This window comes from Hippocampus bargibanti, linkage group LG15 (assembly GCF_051943395.1).
Source record: "Hippocampus bargibanti isolate YZ-2025 linkage group LG15, ASM5194339v1, whole genome shotgun sequence".
NCBI lineage: Eukaryota > Metazoa > Chordata > Actinopteri > Syngnathiformes > Syngnathidae > Hippocampus > Hippocampus bargibanti.
The window spans coordinates 781,893-800,174 of record NC_142748.1 but is presented as its reverse complement, the minus strand read 5'-3'; the positions used below and the strand labels follow the sequence as shown (position 1 = coordinate 800,174).

General features: G+C 37.2%; 1 protein-coding gene across 1 annotated transcript in view; it reads left to right on the top strand.

Moving 5' to 3' along the window:
• ryr2a (ryanodine receptor 2a (cardiac)) overlaps positions 1 to 18,282 on the top strand; it is a 113,841-nt gene that overhangs the window by 9,130 nt on the left and 86,429 nt on the right. Inside the window, exons 3-20 of the mRNA XM_089014691.1 lie at positions 848 to 952; positions 2,088 to 2,162; positions 2,276 to 2,354; positions 2,853 to 2,965; positions 3,981 to 4,080; positions 5,440 to 5,536; positions 7,034 to 7,108; positions 7,373 to 7,526; positions 7,606 to 7,770; positions 8,719 to 8,840; positions 10,255 to 10,438; positions 11,901 to 12,036; positions 12,111 to 12,206; positions 16,017 to 16,135; positions 16,309 to 16,442; positions 16,531 to 16,772; positions 17,102 to 17,294; positions 17,375 to 17,579. Coding sequence (XP_088870817.1) covers positions 848 to 952; positions 2,088 to 2,162; positions 2,276 to 2,354; positions 2,853 to 2,965; positions 3,981 to 4,080; positions 5,440 to 5,536; positions 7,034 to 7,108; positions 7,373 to 7,526; positions 7,606 to 7,770; positions 8,719 to 8,840; positions 10,255 to 10,438; positions 11,901 to 12,036; positions 12,111 to 12,206; positions 16,017 to 16,135; positions 16,309 to 16,442; positions 16,531 to 16,772; positions 17,102 to 17,294; positions 17,375 to 17,579 — 2,394 coding nt within the window. The remainder of the gene's footprint in view (positions 1 to 847; positions 953 to 2,087; positions 2,163 to 2,275; positions 2,355 to 2,852; positions 2,966 to 3,980; positions 4,081 to 5,439; positions 5,537 to 7,033; positions 7,109 to 7,372; positions 7,527 to 7,605; positions 7,771 to 8,718; positions 8,841 to 10,254; positions 10,439 to 11,900; positions 12,037 to 12,110; positions 12,207 to 16,016; positions 16,136 to 16,308; positions 16,443 to 16,530; positions 16,773 to 17,101; positions 17,295 to 17,374; positions 17,580 to 18,282) is intronic.

Genomic DNA, 18,282 nt, shown 5'->3' with positions numbered 1-18,282 from the left:
GTATGAATTAAAATGCTTAATTTAAATTTTTTCCTTTGCAATGAGCTTAACTTAAAGGACAACAGACGTCTCCGGACAAGTTGTGTTCATAATTTGTAAAATGGCTTCAAATGACTTCTACTGAGCGTATTTTACAAAGATTCCACCGCATATAGCTAGATTTTACCTTTTAAGACTTGCGCTGAATATTCAGGAAGTCTTTGTTTTCGAGTTGATGACGATCCCTGACGTGACGTCACTAAAGTAACGCCCCCTGACACATTGTAGCAGTCCTTCCATCACATCAATGTATTTTGCTGTATTGTTTGGTCTGAAAACCTTGTGTTGCACCAAAAAGCCACCAGAAGAGGGTGTCCAAGCTCCATATAAGGAATTTATAAGTCTTTGGAAATGGAGGTGGCCACAGGAGGTCGCCATTTTATGCCACTATTCTGGTGATCGTTTCTCCCCAATGTTGCCTCAAAATGGCATGGAATAAATTCTTTAATCGATTGCAAACATGTATGCTTTCCTCTTCAGAACTATTTGAATCATATTCATAACTGGATGTGTAACAAGAAAGCATCTTCTCAGAATCTGAAGCCATTGTTTGGATTCTCCAGCAACGCAAGATGTCTTGCCGAGACGTCACAAACTCAATTTTTTTGCAGATTTTGGACACTTGAAGTCATTTTTATTGGTGTTTTGCATTTGACTAAAAATATCATACCGCGTGTTTTGGGTATACTATAAAACGTTTTTCTGATGTCAGTTAAGAAACAAAAAAAGTGACGTCGGTTGTCCTTTAAATCCAGCATACCATGCCAAAAACGTTTTGAAGCTCACTTTTTTGTTTTTGTCGTTTCAGAATGTCCCTCCAGATTTGTCAATCTGTACTTTTGTGTTGGAGCAATCGTTGTCGGTTCGAGCCCTTCAAGAAATGCTGGCCAGTACTGAAGAGAAGACTGGTGGAGTAAGTTGGAAAACATTTACATACACACAGTTTTGAGTTTCTCAAAACATCTCAATTGAGGCCAGTGGGGTCAAACTTGAGGCCCGAGGGCCAGATTTGGTCCGCCACCTGGTATTATGTGGCCCGCGAGAGCCACCTTCAATGATGCTTTTCAAACTGTCAAACCTTTTTAATTGTCATGTTATAAATAATAGAGACGTTGGAAGCATAATTTTCTTGAACGTTTTTTTTAAATTAAAATACATTTAATTTAATTTAAATACAATAAAAATAAATAAAATACAAATAAAAAATAATAGAATACAAATACAAATAAAATAAAAGAAAATTAAATTACATAAAATAACTTAACATAAAATAACGTAACAAAATAACATAACATGACATAAAATAACATGAAATAAAATAACATAAAATTATATAAATTAAAATTACATTAAAATGTATTTTATTTTATTTAATCATTTATTTGTTTTTTTAAACCAGTATTTTTTAACCCTTTCAGGGACAACAGTGACTATATTGGACAGGGTGCATTAAGAGTCAAAACGGTACTTTTTAAATGTTCACCTGAGTGGTTTATTTATTCCGAAAATCAAGAAAATAGAATAATCCAGCACGTACTCCAGGGGAAACTCATTACTTTGTACCCAAATATTGATTTTCTATCGATTGTCGATAGCTGTGCAATATGCTCAATCGTGTGTGTCACGTTTTGGTTTGCGACCAACGGGTGCTGGTCATTTTAATCATCGGCAGTTAAAGGGACACCCGGCACGACCATTCATTGTCGGGTCGTTGTTTATCTCACCCTGTCAGGTTTGTTTCATTTTGTCATGTTTTACTCCTGGTTTTGTTTACTACTTTGGACCTTTCTGTCCCGATGTCTTTGTTGTTTGAGATTTTGTTCCTGCTGATTTTATGTCAATCAATTTGTCAAATACACCCTTCTGCTCCCTCCTGTCTGATTTTTTTGGGGTCCACCACCATCTTGCAAATCGTGACACCGTGTCCCAAAAATTCTACATTTACTACAAATACTCTAAATGTACTTTATCCACAACACAGCATAACGCCCTTTTTGGTTGTGTTTGTGTTGATTCACACTTTTATTCCCATCATTTCCTTTTGCCAGATGATCCAAGGGGGTGGTCATCGCACTTCGTTATATGGGCACGCGGTCCGTCTACGCCACTCTTACAGCGGAATGGTCTGTATGCCGTGAATTCCGCGTGACATTTTCCCCGTTCCTGTGACCTTTTGTCACTTTCATGTTTTGGATGAATACACGTATTTATTGTGGATGTTCTGTTTTGTGCGCAGTACCTGTGTTGTCTATCCACCTCTCGATCATCCACAGACAAATTAGCTTTTGATGTGGGGCTCCAGGAAGACACCACAGGTATTTGCGTAAAATTAATCTTTGATCATCCATCTTTAGCTTTGTTTGAGTTTTCAATCAAAGGTTTTTTTTCTAATTTTATAGTAACAATACATTTCATTTACAAGCCCCTTTCAAAACTCTCAGTCACAGGATACGTTTTTCTGCGGGTTAGCAGCGCCAACGTTCACTCAAATCAGAAGTAACTCAAATCAATAGAAAGCCACCTAGCTAATAGATAGGTAATAGACAGCTAGCTAGCCGGCTAAATAACTGTATAACTAATAGATAGCCAGAGAGCTAATAGATAGCTAGCTAGAAAGGCAGGCAGCCAGCTAGGTAGCTAGGCAGCGAGCTAGGTTTCCCTTTAATTCAAGTTTAAAAAAAAATCATCTTCACACAGATATCAATTATTTGTATTTATTTATGTATGTATTTATTTTGCAACGGCGTTCCAGCTTGATATAGTATTGAACAAAATCCTTTTGTGAGTCATGGCTTAACCTTTTGTATGTTCAGGTGAGGCATGCTGGTGGACCATTCATCCGGCATCAAAGCAACGTTCCGAGGGGGAGAAGGTCAGAGTGGGGGATGATCTCATTCTTGTCAGCATCTCATCTGAGAGATATCTGGTAATTGGTACCTTCCGCATGTGGGAATACAAAATATGTGACGGAGGATTGGATTAGCCTTTCTTAGTCTCGCGGTGGAGAACTTTACATTTCACAACAGCAACTTTATGAAAGAAATAGGAAAGAAAGAAGTAGAAAAACAAAATACAGTGATACCTTGGCTTACGAACTATTTTTCGGGATACACACGGCGCTGCCACAATGAGTGATGTGTCATTTGCGAACGAGCCCGTTCTCCCATCGACAAAATGGCAGCCGATTGTTTTTGTCCTCTATTCCCCACCCCAGTCTTCAGTTAAAGCCACGTGATTGGTCAAGAACGCAGCAGTGAGGGGAGGTGGTTTAAACATTAATGAGACAGGTGGACGACAGTGAGAGAGTTTCAACTTTGATAGTTCAAAGGTAGAGTGTAGACTGCAAGGTTAAAATGCCATCACTCAGGCTCCACAAACGACCCGCACAAGCCATCTGTACACGTGATGCAAAAAGCTATCAACCCAGCTAAACAGAACACAATTGATGAGGAACAAGATAAAATTATTGCAGAGAAAGCACCGACAAGGGATCATTCCTCAAGATGGTAAAAGAAGAAGGGTATGTTCCTTCTCAATCAAAATCAGAATACCTTTATTCGTCCCACAATGGGGAAATTTGCATCAAGTGTTTAATTCTGAAGAAACCGGCCACTCCATTCCACCAAGCCTTCAACGACCATCACAAAGGTAAATAAAATATTTAATTATAATACTATAGCACATTTATTATACATAAACTAAGGCATAATTTGTGTAGTTTTAAGGCTTAGAAAATAAGAAAGTAGAAAAGTATGTTTTATGGGGAACTGGGAACGGATTATTCTCATTTGAATGGTTTCCTATGGGAAATTAATTTTTGGGATACACACTTTTCACCTTACACACTCTGTCTGGGAACCAATTAAGTTAATAAGCGAAGGTATCACTGTATTTGGAGAAAATATGTCTCACTTTTAATTCACGTGTTTGCTTTCTCATAGCATGTATCCTACAGCAATCAGAGTGAAAATGTCGATGCCGCCTTCCAACAGACGTTATGGACCGTAACTCCCATCTGTTCCGGCAGTGAAGTGGCACAAGGTGCAGAAATATGTTTCCATCACTCTTTGTTGATCACTTTACATGACACGCTGCGCTTTTTAATTTTGCGCCAGAGCACGAAGCGATGTAAAGGCCTCCTTAGATCACTGTGTACTGGCTCACTATTCATTTTGTGTGTTTTCATGTTGGAGCTTGGCCAGTTTCCACTGACAAATAGGATTGTTGCTACATAGTGTGTATAAAAAAAATGAAAAAAGTGTTTCCAATGAATGCCAACATATTTATTTGTTCTGTCCACTTAAAATATTACACATTAAAGGGACTAGGTGACACCAGCTGTTAGATATTGGGTCTTTGTGACAATGGCTGAATCTAGTTTTGCCGGCCTCTTAGGGCTGTTTTACTATCTTGGGGTACTCGGCTTGCATGAAAGACATTTTTTCTTCCATGAATTTATATCCTTTAAACTCACTCTTATATGCCAGTTATAAAATTTATCTGATAACAAGGTCGAACTGCGTTTGGGTTCTTGGTACACCATTGTGATTAGATTAGATTAGATTAGAGCTCACACTGGAGAGATTTACATCTCACATCAGCAAAGTGATGAAAGCAAGAGGGAAGGAAAAGAAGAAATAGAAAAACAAAATACAGGAGCTGCTGGAAAGGCAGCCACTCTCGCGGCGCCATCTTGAAGTCAAAAGAACAAAAAAAAAACTAAATAACATAATATGACAACACAACAACACAGTCATTCAATTTTAAGCACTTTCTGCACCCGCTTTATGAAACAGTTCCAGATGAAAGAGGAGAGCATCGACACGTCCTTTTCACCAGTGGATCAGGGACGTCATGGTGAAATGTGCACGTCTGCTACAAAGCTAAATGTTGAAAGCAAGCACAAATTTGTAGCATCCATTGACAAAAAGAGATTCCTCCTGCCCAATGTGAATCTGCTTCAATTCCAAGCCGCGACTTTTTCATGTGACCATCCACACGTAAGATAAACAAAAAGCATAGTAAATTCATATACACTTTTTTTCCCTCATTGCTGCTTTGGAATTAGCAATGTGTTATTAGTAAACAAAAAAAATACTACAAATAAAATTTGGACAAGTGTTCATCAAAATGAATGCATGGCTTGCATTAGGAAATTGTATCCTAGCCAACACGAACGACTCAGTCCTTGAGGGTCATGTTGACCAGTTGTTGTTTTCAAAAGCCCGATGTCCACATCAGAATTAATACTCTCATAATTCACTTGCAAGAGCAACAAGACCAAGTAGATAACTGAAATCAATTTGGAATTAATTGTCAACAAAGCAGCTTGTCTTCCTGTTTATGTGTACACCTTACACATGTACTCGTTTTTCATTCTTTTTCTTAACCTTTCTCCAGGTTACTTGATAGGCGGGGATGTCTTACGCCTCCTTCACGGTCATATGGATGAGTGTTTAACTGTTCCTTCTCAACACAACGGGGTGGAGCAGAAGAGGTAAGATGACAATTAGGAAAAGATATCATGTCTCTAATTAATGCATGGAACAATGAGGCACTCCAATATTTGCCATGTTTATACGACAGTGTAAGGTTCAATACTGGTCAGATTATGGCTGCAAGAATAGGAGATGGTAGTAGATGCAACATTTCTGTTTGTGAAAATAAATATAAAAATAAATAATATATATATATAAATACACACATATATATATATATATATATATATATATATATATATATATATATATATATATATATATATATACAGGTATATAAAAATATGTATATGAATAATATTGCTAGCTAGCTATCAGTGACGTGCAGTCCGGGGAGGCAGGTGAGGCAGTGCTTCACCTGTCATCATGGAAATATCAAATGAAAAAATAAATTAAACAGTTATATTTATTCAGTGATTTGTACTTTAAAGTTCTTTTCCATTTAACTTCACCATTTTTTTATTTTTTTTTTCAAAATCGCTGAATTTTCACATTTACCGTTTAAATACTAAGCAGAGACGAGCGGTGAGGCAGCAGCCGGCTGAGCCTCACCATGGATTGCATAATCACTATGCTAACTGTGCCGGCTTGCTCTGCAGTGAGAGCGCATTGCTGTCCCTCTGCATATCGCTATTAAAGCGTTCAAACACTTTTAGTATATGAACTACATTTCTACAGTTTAGCTGATGTATATAATGTAGAGTCACTTTACATTATAAACACTGTACTCCAGTTTTTATTCTATTTAATTTTGATCAAAACTGTGTGCATAGGTGAGGCACACAGTTCTCCTGCCTCATGACAGGGGGCGCTGGTGATTACAGATTCTTCTTGCGCCTCCTCGGCTACAGAATAATAGAATTAGTGAGAGCAAGCTACAGTAAACAGTTCGCAAGTTAAGTGCAACCATCCAGTCATTTTTCGTGTTGCTTGGCCTTATTTTCAGAACGGAGGATTACATATCTATAAATTGAAACAAATAGAGCGACTTTTAAAACTGAATAAAGATAAGGAAGGCTTCTACAAAGAAGTTATTGATGGCTTTCTTCAGAAGGAGCGGTGCATGGACTTCATTTTTAAGCAAAGGTAACGCGATAATCAGGTTTTTTAAATTCTTTTTTTCCTGTGCTACAGTTTATATAAAGAATGCTTACATGACATTTTAAACAAAACACGTTAACTTTGCCAATCAAATGTTGAAAAAGCTACTCTGTAAAGTTCATGTTTGTAAATCTGACTGTGATGACGTCAGTGCCTCACCAGCCATGAACCTCAGCGCACGTCACTGCTATCTATTTATCCTCAAGTGGATGATATTATTATAGGTAAGAAAATAATAATAATAATAATACTAATATTTACAATAATAATTACAATCATAATCACAATAATACCAATAATAGTAGTAACTATTATTATTAAAATATATTGATTTTATAAGCGCCTTTCAAAGCTCTCAAAGACTTTATTATTATTATCTTTTTTTCCATCAGCAGAACGGTGCATTATGAGGGTGGAGCAGTGTCAAGTCATGCGAGATCTCTGTGGAGGCTGGAGACACTCCGGGTGCTGTAAGTGTAAATACATCCCTAACAACAAACAGATTCATAACCCGATCAGAATGACAGATACTAGAGCAGTACTGTATATACTAGAGCCTGGCTGATATGGAATTTTGGAGGCTGATAACAAGATTACATATCACATATATCAGCTACTGTATATTGACAGATAGCTGAAATAATAAATCTGCTTGGCACTCAGTGAAGGCGTACAATTTTGGCTCTTCTCCCGCTTTACCAAACTGTATTCAAACATTTTTGATGTATGTCCAGGTGGAGTGGTAGTCATATTCGCTGGGGTCAACCGTTCAGACTGAGACATGTGACTAGTGGTAACTACCTAAGTCTTATGAAGGAGAAATTATTGCTGATGGACAAAGAAAAAGCAGATGTCAAATCAACAGCCTTTTGTTTCAAATCTTCCAAGGTATCTCAACGGCTTCTTTAATTTATGTTCTTCAATTGCAGTTTTTGTTCTAACCAGTTTCTCTGTCTTTTTCTGTTAGGAAAAGGTTGACCTTGGTTTAAAAAAGGAAGTAGATGGAATGGGTACGCCTGACATTAAGTACGGCGACTCAGTGTGTTACATTCAACATGTCGACACTGGTCTGTGGCTCACGTACCAGACTGCCGATGCAAAATCTGCACGCATCGGTGACGTTCAAAGAAAGGTAATGTTGTGGTTGAAGGGAAGCCATTTTCTTTTTATCTACACAAGGCAGAATAAAATGATGTGTTTTCGATTCTAAGATGAATCTGACATCAGAAAATGAAAGTCCAGTGATACCACAGCTTGCAAACTTAATTGGTTCCCAGAAAGTGTGTGTAAGGCAAAAAGTGTCTCCCAAACATCAATTTCCCATAGGAAACCATTAAAAATGAGAAAAATCATTTTCCCCGTCCCCATAAAACATAATTTTCTACGAAATAAGCCTTAAAACTACACAAAATATACCTTATTTTATGTATAATAAATGTGCTATTGTAATTAAAGAAATAAACTGTACTGTATAATAAAGTCGTTTTATTTACCTTTGTAATGGTCATTGATGTAGTTGCCTCTTGATGATATCAGAGTGAAGTTGCCGTGCTTTCTCGGCGATAATACCCTCACTCACACTGTCTCCTGCTAGCTGCTTTTCGTTAATCCAAATCAACACAAGTTTTTCAACCTCTTCTCTTGCCTGAGACCGTTACTTAGACAACACATAAACACCCTTAGACACACGTAGCAATGGTCGACTTAGCATACTGGTACTGGGACGCTTCCTTCTTCTGCTCGACCGTAATTGTGTTAAGTCCTCTTTAGCTTAACACTAGCCTGCGGTGGGGTCTTTTTCGATACCAAAAAAGGAAAAGTATCCACTCGATAACAAACCACGTCTGCCATGTACGCACTCAGAGAAAGGGTGTGTGGAAAAGTAGTCCGGAAGCAAGTGGTTTGGTGTTCTTCCGCCGAAAACGAGTCCGCCAGCGATTGTGGCGCTCCGTGTGTTTCCCGAAAACTAGTTCGCATGCCAAGATTTTTGTTAATGTTTGTTAGCTAAAGTGTTCATAAGCCGAGGTATCACTGTATACAGTAAATCTGTGTTTTTTCTGCTTATCTTGACTGTCACCAGGCCCTCATGCACCGCGAAGGTCACATGGACGACGGGCTGACGTTGTCTCGGTCGCAACATGAAGAAAGTCACACTGCCAGAGTCATCCGAAGTACCGCTTTCTTATTCAATGTATTTATCAGGTGGGTGGAACATACTGTTGGCTTTCAGTCGGTCTCACTGAATTACCCAAACTAACTTGTTGGTCTTTGGACAATGGCTTATGCATTATTGGCGAGACACCAAGTCCATTGTGAAAGGTCAATGGGCTTAATTTAGCTGTAATCAATGATGCTGTGATGATAATGATCGAGAAATAGAGCGTGCTCAAATAAGTCTATTCACTGCGCTCGGTGATGTCTTAATGTCATTTTTGCAAGAATTCAGTTAAAAAACAGATTTTGGGTTGTTGCTGCTGCCTCCTCCAGCTAGCAAAAATGACAGGAGGACATCGTTGTGGAATAAAATAAAATGGAATGATTTCTTCAAATGCCTCGAAAATCCTCCCTAATAAATTATGAAGACGTTAAAAACCAATATTACCGCCCATACTGCTCTTTTCACCAATTATCCTCCATTTATGCTAGCTAAGTCAAGTTTTATGGCAAGTTAGCTATCTATTCGCTGTCTATTAGATATCTGGCTGGCTAGTTGGCTATCTAGCTAGGTATCTATTAGCTAACTAGCTGGCTACCTAACTGGCTACCTCGCTATCTATCTATTTGCTATCTTTGCTTTCTATGAGCTATCTGGCTGGCTATCTTGCTATCTATGTATTAGCTACCTAGCTAGCTATCTATTAATTAGTTATTAGCTAGCTTTCTATCTATTTGAGTTATTCTGGGTTGAGTGAGTGCTGGCGCGTGTGGCTGCCGCTGCTCACCCACAGAAAAACGTATCCAGTCACTGTAAAGTGACCTTGAGAGTTTTGAAAGGTGCTTATAAATGAAATGTATTATTAATAATAATAATAATAATAAGTCTTGTCAATTTAAGAAAATGTGTCTTTTTGAAGCTGTCATACATTTTGCTCCTCATCCGAAGAGCTTCGTCCGCGAACTCAAGTAGTGCTGGTAACCCTGGCCCTATATCCCTAATGGACAGAGATGGCTGTGCCAGACATCTGCTCTGATAGGTCCCTGTGCCCATCCCCTGCCGACGTGGTATCGACCTAAGAGGTAGGCTTAGTCATACTAATGAGGTGAAACCCGAGCCAAGGATAAAACAATCGAGGTAAACTGATTGACTTCAGGGAGTTCTCTGCTCCCCCAACCTTAGAGCAGAGACGTGTCAGAGCAGAGGTCTGGCACAGCCACCTCCGTCCATGAGTGATATAGGGTCAGGGTGACCAGCACAACTTTAATTCGCTGACGAAGCTCTTCGGATGAGGAACAAAATGTCAGACAGCCTCAAATTAGTGCCGATGATGGCTGAAGAAACATTTTCCTCGATGGACCACTTCTATATGAGACCCATACACAGACATATTGTTTGTTTTCATGCTTTGATACAAGGTGTCGTAAAACCAATTTCTCATGTGTTCATTGTCATTCACAGGAGTCTCGATTCATTAAGAGCAAAAGGAAAAAGCACAAAGTTTGACGTACCGATCGACTCAATCAGCCTCAGTCTTCAGGATCTCATTGGCTACTTCCAGCCGCCTGACGATCACCTAGAACACGAAGACAAGCAGAATCTCCTAAGAGCTTTGAAAAACAGACAGAACCTCTTCCAAGAAGAGGTGATATGAGCACGTGTGTGAGATCTGCAGCACTACACAAAAGGATTTTAGAAAACATGGAATTTGGGGAGTGTGATTTTTTTTTTCTTAAATACTAAAGTAAACTTTTTAAATTTCAAGAACCATTTCCACATAACATCAATATAAATAGCATATACTGTACATTGATACCTCAGCTTACGAACTTAATTAGTTCCCAGAAAGTGTCTAAGGCGAAAAGTTTGTATGCCAAACATTTATTACCCATAAGAAACCATTAAACATGAGAATAATCCGTTCCCAGGTCCCCATAAAACATATTTTTCTCCTAAATAAACCTTAAAACTACACAAAATATACCTTATTTTATGTATACTAAATGTGCTATTGTATTGTAATTAAAGAAATATACTGTACTGTATAATAAAGTCGTTTTATTTACCTTTGTGATGGTCGTTGATGTAGTTGCCGCTTGATGATATCCGTGTGAAGTTGCCGTGCTTTCTCGGCGATAATACCCTCACTCACAATGTCCCCTGCTAGCAGCTTTTCATTAATCCAGATCAACAGAAGTTTTTCAACCTCTTCTATTGCCGTTGCATAAACATTACAGAAACACCCTTAGCCACACGTAGCAATGTTCGACAGCATACCGGTACTAGGACGCTAAGTCACACAACCGCACACCTCGTTCGTGTTTTGGATTATCTCCTTCTTCTGCTCGACCGTAATTTTCTTTTGTGTCCTCTTTGACTTAACACTAGCCTGTGGTGGAGTATTTTTCTGTCCCATTATAGCAATAGTACTCCACTCGATAACAAACCGTGTCTGCACTCAAGGAAAAGAATGATGAAAACTAGTCCGCCAGCCACCGTGGCGCTCCGTGTGGTTTAGTTCGTTTGCTGAAAACTAGTTTGCACGCCAAGATTATATTCTCGTGAATTTAATGTTCGTAAGGCGAAAAGTTCGTAAACTAAAGCGTTCGTAAGCTGAGGTATCACTGTACTGTATTTTTTTTTTTTTTTTGGTCTATTTGGAGTGTTATTGTCAGCCTGGAGATTAATTAGTTGAATAGTGCACTTCTATTGTAAATCAGATTGACACATTTTGAAAATTGGAGCGGGAAGTTATGTTGAGTGATGTAATCAAACAATACCAAAAAAATGTGAATTTTTAATGATAAGAAGAATAAAAAAGATTTTCGATTAAATTATCTGCATCACGGCTAACTTGAACGTTGGTGCATGGTTGATAGAATCCCTCCTATTAAGATCAATGTAAAATAGCAATATGCAGAATTCAAAAGTATTTTCTACTACTTGATATACCTTAAGAATGATTATTGAATCAATTTATTTGATGCAATACTTTGTTAAAATAGAATTTATAGTGATTAGAAAGCTTAGTGTCTTTTTTAGGTTTGACTGTGTTTAGTCTCACCGTCAAGAAAATGAGCTGAATAAGCCAACTTTTGTGTCTGTAGGGAATGATCGCCTTGGTTCTGGAGTGCATTGATCGACTCCACGTCTACAGCAGCGCAGCCCATTTCACAGAAGCTGCTGGAAGGGAAGCGGGCGAGGCCTGGAGCTCCAGCCTTAACCGTCTTTATCAACTACTAGGTCTGCACACGTGGTTGTTGGCGCAGCGCGGCGACTTTGACTCGACGTTTCTTGCTGTCTCTTGTCCTTTTTAGCTGCACTCATCAGGGGTAACAGAAAGAACTGCGCTCAGTTTTCAGGGTCCTTAGACTGGCTCATCAGCAGGCTGGAGAGACTGGAGGCCTCCTCTGGTACGTATCCATGGTGTCAATGATGAGAGGCATAAAATGTGGTTGGCAGTTGGGACAAATATGCAATGCAAAAAAAAAGAGATTTTTTTTTTTTGGGGGGGGCATCTTTTTGTGATTAAAATTTGCACAAAAGAAGACAAATCGAAACTCAGCAACTGAACAGAGCACTCACTCAGTGTGAGAGGATAGAAAAATGACACAAAGACTTTTCTATTGGTTTTGATGTATCTTTATTTAAGAAGAAAGCCATGGCCTTGCGAATTTTAATTGTAACAAATCACATTTATAAATCACATTTAAATGGCGCTTTTCAGGACATCTAGGGAAGAGAGGAGACAAGTGCATCCGTAATGAATGAGTTAGCGTCATTCATACCCCTTGTGTCCCATGTGCTACTAAGTGCAGTGTGAAAATGGCTTGTCCCAGCTGACAAAGACAGGCCACAACCTTTTAACTGCCAGGCATACGTAAATCAACCCTGATTAGTCACTCTGCTGCCATCTGTTATTGCTATTAAGTTTTTATTAGTTTCTTTAAAGGTTTTCTGATTCTGATTTCATGTGGAATAATCAACTAGAACTAGATCTAGAACTGCTTCATGTCATCACAAAGAGGGTACAGCAAGTCCTGAAGAATGAATGTCTCTCTGTGTCTTTGTTTTGTCATATTGTCTCTATGCTGTCATATTATTTGTTATTTAGGTTTTTTTTTTTGTTCTTTTGACTTCAAGACGGCGCCCCGAGAGTGGCTGCCTTTCCAGCAGCTCATGTATTTTGTTTTTCTACTTTCATTCCTTTCATCACTTTGCTGCTGTGAAATGTAAATTTCTCCACTGTGAGACTAATAAAGGCAAATCCAATCCAATCCAATCCAACACCAATTCTACTTTTTCAAAATTTATCTATTTATTTATTTATGTATTTATTTATTTGGTATTTATATAGTATTTATTTATTTATTTAACCATGGATTTATTTCTCGATACATGTCTCTTAATTAATTAATTCATCTATTTATATGCGCATTTGTTCATTTATTTAGTTTTTTTAGTTGTATTTATTGATGTATTTATATAATATTTAGTACTTTTATTTATTTAACCATTGATTTATTTATTTATACATGTATATTTATTTATCGATGAGAAGGTTTCTTCAGCCGTCATCTGTACAAAAGTGAAGGTTTCGGACGTTTCGCCTCCTATCCAAGAGACTTCGTCAGCGAACTAAAGTCTGACTGGTCGTATCGGCCCCATTTATATATCCCTAATGTCCAGACCTAGTGGCGCCGGACACAGCTATGATAGGTCCCTACTCTCAGGTTGGGGGGGGCGCGGGACCCCCCCCTGTGGCCCCACTGATTGTTCCTACATTCCTGACTAACGATTGGCCTATTACCCCCACTCCCCCCGGTATCACCTCATCAGCATAACGACCCTCATCAGCATTGCGAAAGTTGCCTAACCTGTTTTGCCTGAGCAGGCTATTGTATGAACGATCCAAATTGAACCTCACACCACCAGACCGGTTTAATGAAGGATTTTGTTGTTTTATAAGAATCGCCTCTTTTACCCCCCTTTCAAACCATCTATGTTCTTTCGCTAAGATTTTAACCTCATTGTCGTCAAATGAGTGGTGAGTAGCTTTTAGGTGCAAATGTACTGCCGATTGATTCTTACATTGTAAGAATGAAAATTGTAAAGAGCAGTACATTGGGGAGACTCAACAAATTCTCAAAAAAAGACTTTATCAACATCGCAGGGATAATACTAGTGGGCCTCAATCGGCAGTACATTTGCACCTAAAAGCTACTCACCACTCATTTGACGACAATGAGGTTAAAATCTTAGCGAAAGAACATAGATGGTTTGAAAGGGGGGTAAAAGAAGCGATTCTTCTAAAACAACAAAATCCTTCATTAAACCGGTCTGGTGGGGTGAGGTTCAATTTGGATCGTTCATACAATAGCCTGCTCAGGCAAAACAGGTTAGGCAACTTTCGCAATGCTGATGAGGGTCTAGTTTAAATTTTTATTTATTTGGTATTTATTTAGTATTTATTTATTTATTTAACCATCGATTTATTTCTCGATACATGTCTCTTAATTAATTCATCTATTTATATGCGCATTTGTTCATTTATTTAGTTTTATTTAGTTGTATTTATTGATGTATTTATTTAGTATTTTTATTTAACCATTTATTTATTTATATATGTCTCTTAATTAATTAATTCATCTATTTATATGCGCATTTGTTCATTTATTTAGTTTTTTTAGTTGTATTTATTGATGTATTTATATAATATTTATTTAGTACTTTTATTTATTTAACCATTTATTTATACATGTATATTTATTTATGTATTTATTTATTTTTTTATTTATGTAATCATCGATTTATGTAATCATCGATTTATTTATTTACACCTTAATTAATGTATGTATTTATTTATTTAGTCATCTATTTATATGCACATTTGTTCATTTATTTAGTTTTATTTAGTTGTATTTATTTAATATTTATTTAGTATTTTTATTTATTTAACCATTGATTTATTTATACATGTCTCTTAATTAATTAATTCATCTATTTATATGCGCATTTGTTCATTTATTTAGTTTTTTTAGTTGTATTTATTGATGTATTTATATAATATTTAGTTAGTACTTTTATTTAACCATTGATTTATTTATTTATACATGTATATTTATTTATGTATTTATTTATTTATGTAATCATCGATTTATTTATTTACACCTCTATTAATGTATGTATTTATTTATTTAGTCATCTATTTATATGCGCATTTGTTCATTTATTTAGTTTTATTTAGTTGTATTTATTTATGTATTTATTTAATATTTATTTGGTATTTTTATTTATTTAACCATTGATTTATTTATTTATACATGTCTCTTAATTAATTAATTCATCTATTTATATGCGCATTTGTTCATTTATTTAGTTTTTTTAGTTGTATTTATTGATGTATTTATATAATATTTATTTAGTACTTTTATTTATTTAACCATTGATTTATTTATTTATACATGTATACTTATTTATGTATTTATTTATTTATGTAATCATCGATTTATTTATTTACACGTTAATTAATGTATTTATTTATTCTCATCATCTATTTATATGCACATTTGTTCATTTATTTAGTTTTATTTAGTTGTATTTATTGATGTATTTATTTAATATTTATTTAGTATTTTTATTTATTTAACCATTGATTTATTTATTTATACATGTCTCTTAATTAATTAATTCATCTATTTATATGCGCATTTGTTCATTGGTCTGGACATTAGGGATATATAAATGGGGCCGATACGACCAGTCAGACTTTAGTTCGCTGACGAAGTCTCTTGGATAGGAGGCGAAACGTCCGAAACCTTCACTTTTGTACAGATGACGGCTGAAGAAACCTTCTCATCGATGGACCACTCCTGTACGACTGAGAGCTTACACAGACGTATATTTATTTATGTATTTATTTATGTAATCATCGATTTATTTATTTACACGTTAATTAATGTATGTATTTATTTAGTCATCTATTTATATGCACATTTGTTCATTTATTTAGTTTTATGTATTTATTTATTTAGTATTTATTTAGTTTGTATTTATGTATGTATTTATTTATTTAACCACCCATTTATTAATGTATACACCTGTATTTATTTTTTCAACCACCAATTTATTTATTTATACATGTATATTTACTTAGTCATCTATTTATATGCCCATTTATTGTTTTGTTTATTTTTTAACTCTAAATGCAAATTTTTATTCAGGCATACTAGAGGTTCTTCACTGTGTGCTGGTGGAGAGTCCTGAAGCACTGAACCTGATCAAAGAGGGACATATCAAATCCATAATTTCGCTGCTGGACAAACATGGACGCAACCATAAGGTATGTGATTCTTAACAGTCAAATCCACAGAGTATGACATTTGTATTATTATTCACAACCAAATGTTTGAATGGTGACTTGTGAAGTTGGGTGTGTTTTTTTGGTATTGGCAAGTATGTTCCACCATCACTGATGTATTCTGACATCTTTTTTTGTATGCGCACGCCGTGTAGGTTCTTGATGTGTTGTGTTCCCTTTGCGTATGTCACGGTGTGGCAGTACGCTCAAACCAGCACCTGATCTGTGACAACCTGCTGCCGGGAAGAGACTTGTTGCTTCCGACACGCCTGATGAATTCCGTAAGCAGGTAGAAAGATATAAACTGTGTGATAGCATTCACTTTGTAGGGAATTTGACCGTTGTTTGACAACATTTCCCTTTTCTCCTCATTTCAGCATTTGCCCTAATATCTTTCTGGGTGTTAGTGAAGGCTCGGCGCAGTATAAGAAGTGGTACTACGAGCTGATTGTAGACCAAGCGCTGCCGTTCGTCACAGCTGAGGCATCTCATCTCAGAGTTGGCTGGGCCAACACCAATGGTTATATGCCCTCCCCCGGCGGTGGGGAGGGTTGGGGGGGAAATGGAGTGGGTGATGACCTCTATTCCTTTGGCTTTGATGGACTCCATCTTTGGTCAGGTGGGGCTTGTTTGAACATTGTTGGATAAGATAAAAAGATACCTTATAGAGTAACACAATAAATACACAACTCGCAATCATAATGAGCATCAGGCCTCACATTTTAATGACTGTATTCTTCATTCGCTTTGTATTTGCAATCTATCATATTTTGAAGACGCACTGAGAATGACAAAAACCCTGGCACTGGAGTGGACACATATTTGCACATCTGGCAATGAATCAGTTACAAGTCCATCCGTGAAAATGCGATTTGACATGAAATCGGTGCGTGAGGTAAAAAAGTTTAAGGATGTACAGGATGTATCTTTTTTTGTTGTTGTTGGCAGGCTGTATTGCAAAGACAGTGACTTCACCCAATCAGCATCTTCTGAAAGCAGACGACGTGGTGAGCTGCTGCTTAGACCTGAGTGTGCCCAGTATTTCCTTCAGGATCAATGGTCAACCAGTTCAGGGCATGTTTGAGAACTTCAACTCTGATGGCCTCTTTTTCCCCGTGGCCAGCTTCTCCGCTGGAGTTAAGTCAGTACCTTTGATTGAAAGCATTATTACCTACGATTAAAATTCTTCACCTGCTCATTTCTTCTTTGTCTTTTGTATAGGCTTCGTTTTCTTCTTGGGGGTCGCCACGGAGAGTTTAAGTTCCTCCCTCCGCCGGGTTATGCTCCTTGCTTTGAGGCCGTTTTGCCAAGAGAGAAACTGAAACTTGAGCCTTGTCAACATCAGACCTCAGCCAGAGAACTTTTGGGACCTACCGTCTCCATGAGTCAGGCAACATTCACGCCGATGCCTGTGAACACCAGCCAGGTAACTTTGGCTAAATTATTACATATTTATTAGATTGCCGACCCTGCAAGATGTCTGCAATTCTTGTACATGATACCTCGGTTTACGAACCCCTTGTCTTACGAACTTTTCGGTTTACGAACGTTAAATTTATGAACATTTTACAATGTCATACAAAGTTTTTTCGGGATACACACAGTGATGTGTCGTTTGCGAATAAGCCCGTTCTTGTAACAACAAAATGGCAGCCGACTGTTTTTGTCCTCTACCCCCCCCCCCCCAGTCTTCGGTTAAAGCCACGTGATTGGTCAAGAACGCAGCAGTGAGGGGAGGTGGTTTAAACATTAAAGAGACAGGTGGATGACAGTGAGTGAGCTTCAACTTTGATAGTTCAAAGGCAGAGTGCAAGGTTAAAATATCCTATCAATCAGGCTCTCACAAGCCCTCTTCACACTTGAGGAACTAGATAGAATTATCACAGAGAAAGCACCTACAAGGGATCATTCCTCAAGATGGTGAAAGAAAAAGGTTTCGTTCCTCATCAAGTGTTTAATGCTGAAGAAACCGGCCACTCCATTCCATCAAGCCATCAACGACCATCACAAAGGTAAATAAAATGACTTTATTATAGAGTACAGTTTATTTCTTTAATTATTATACCATAGCACATTTATGATACATAAAATAAGGTATATTTTGTATAGTTTTAAGGCTTAGAAAATTA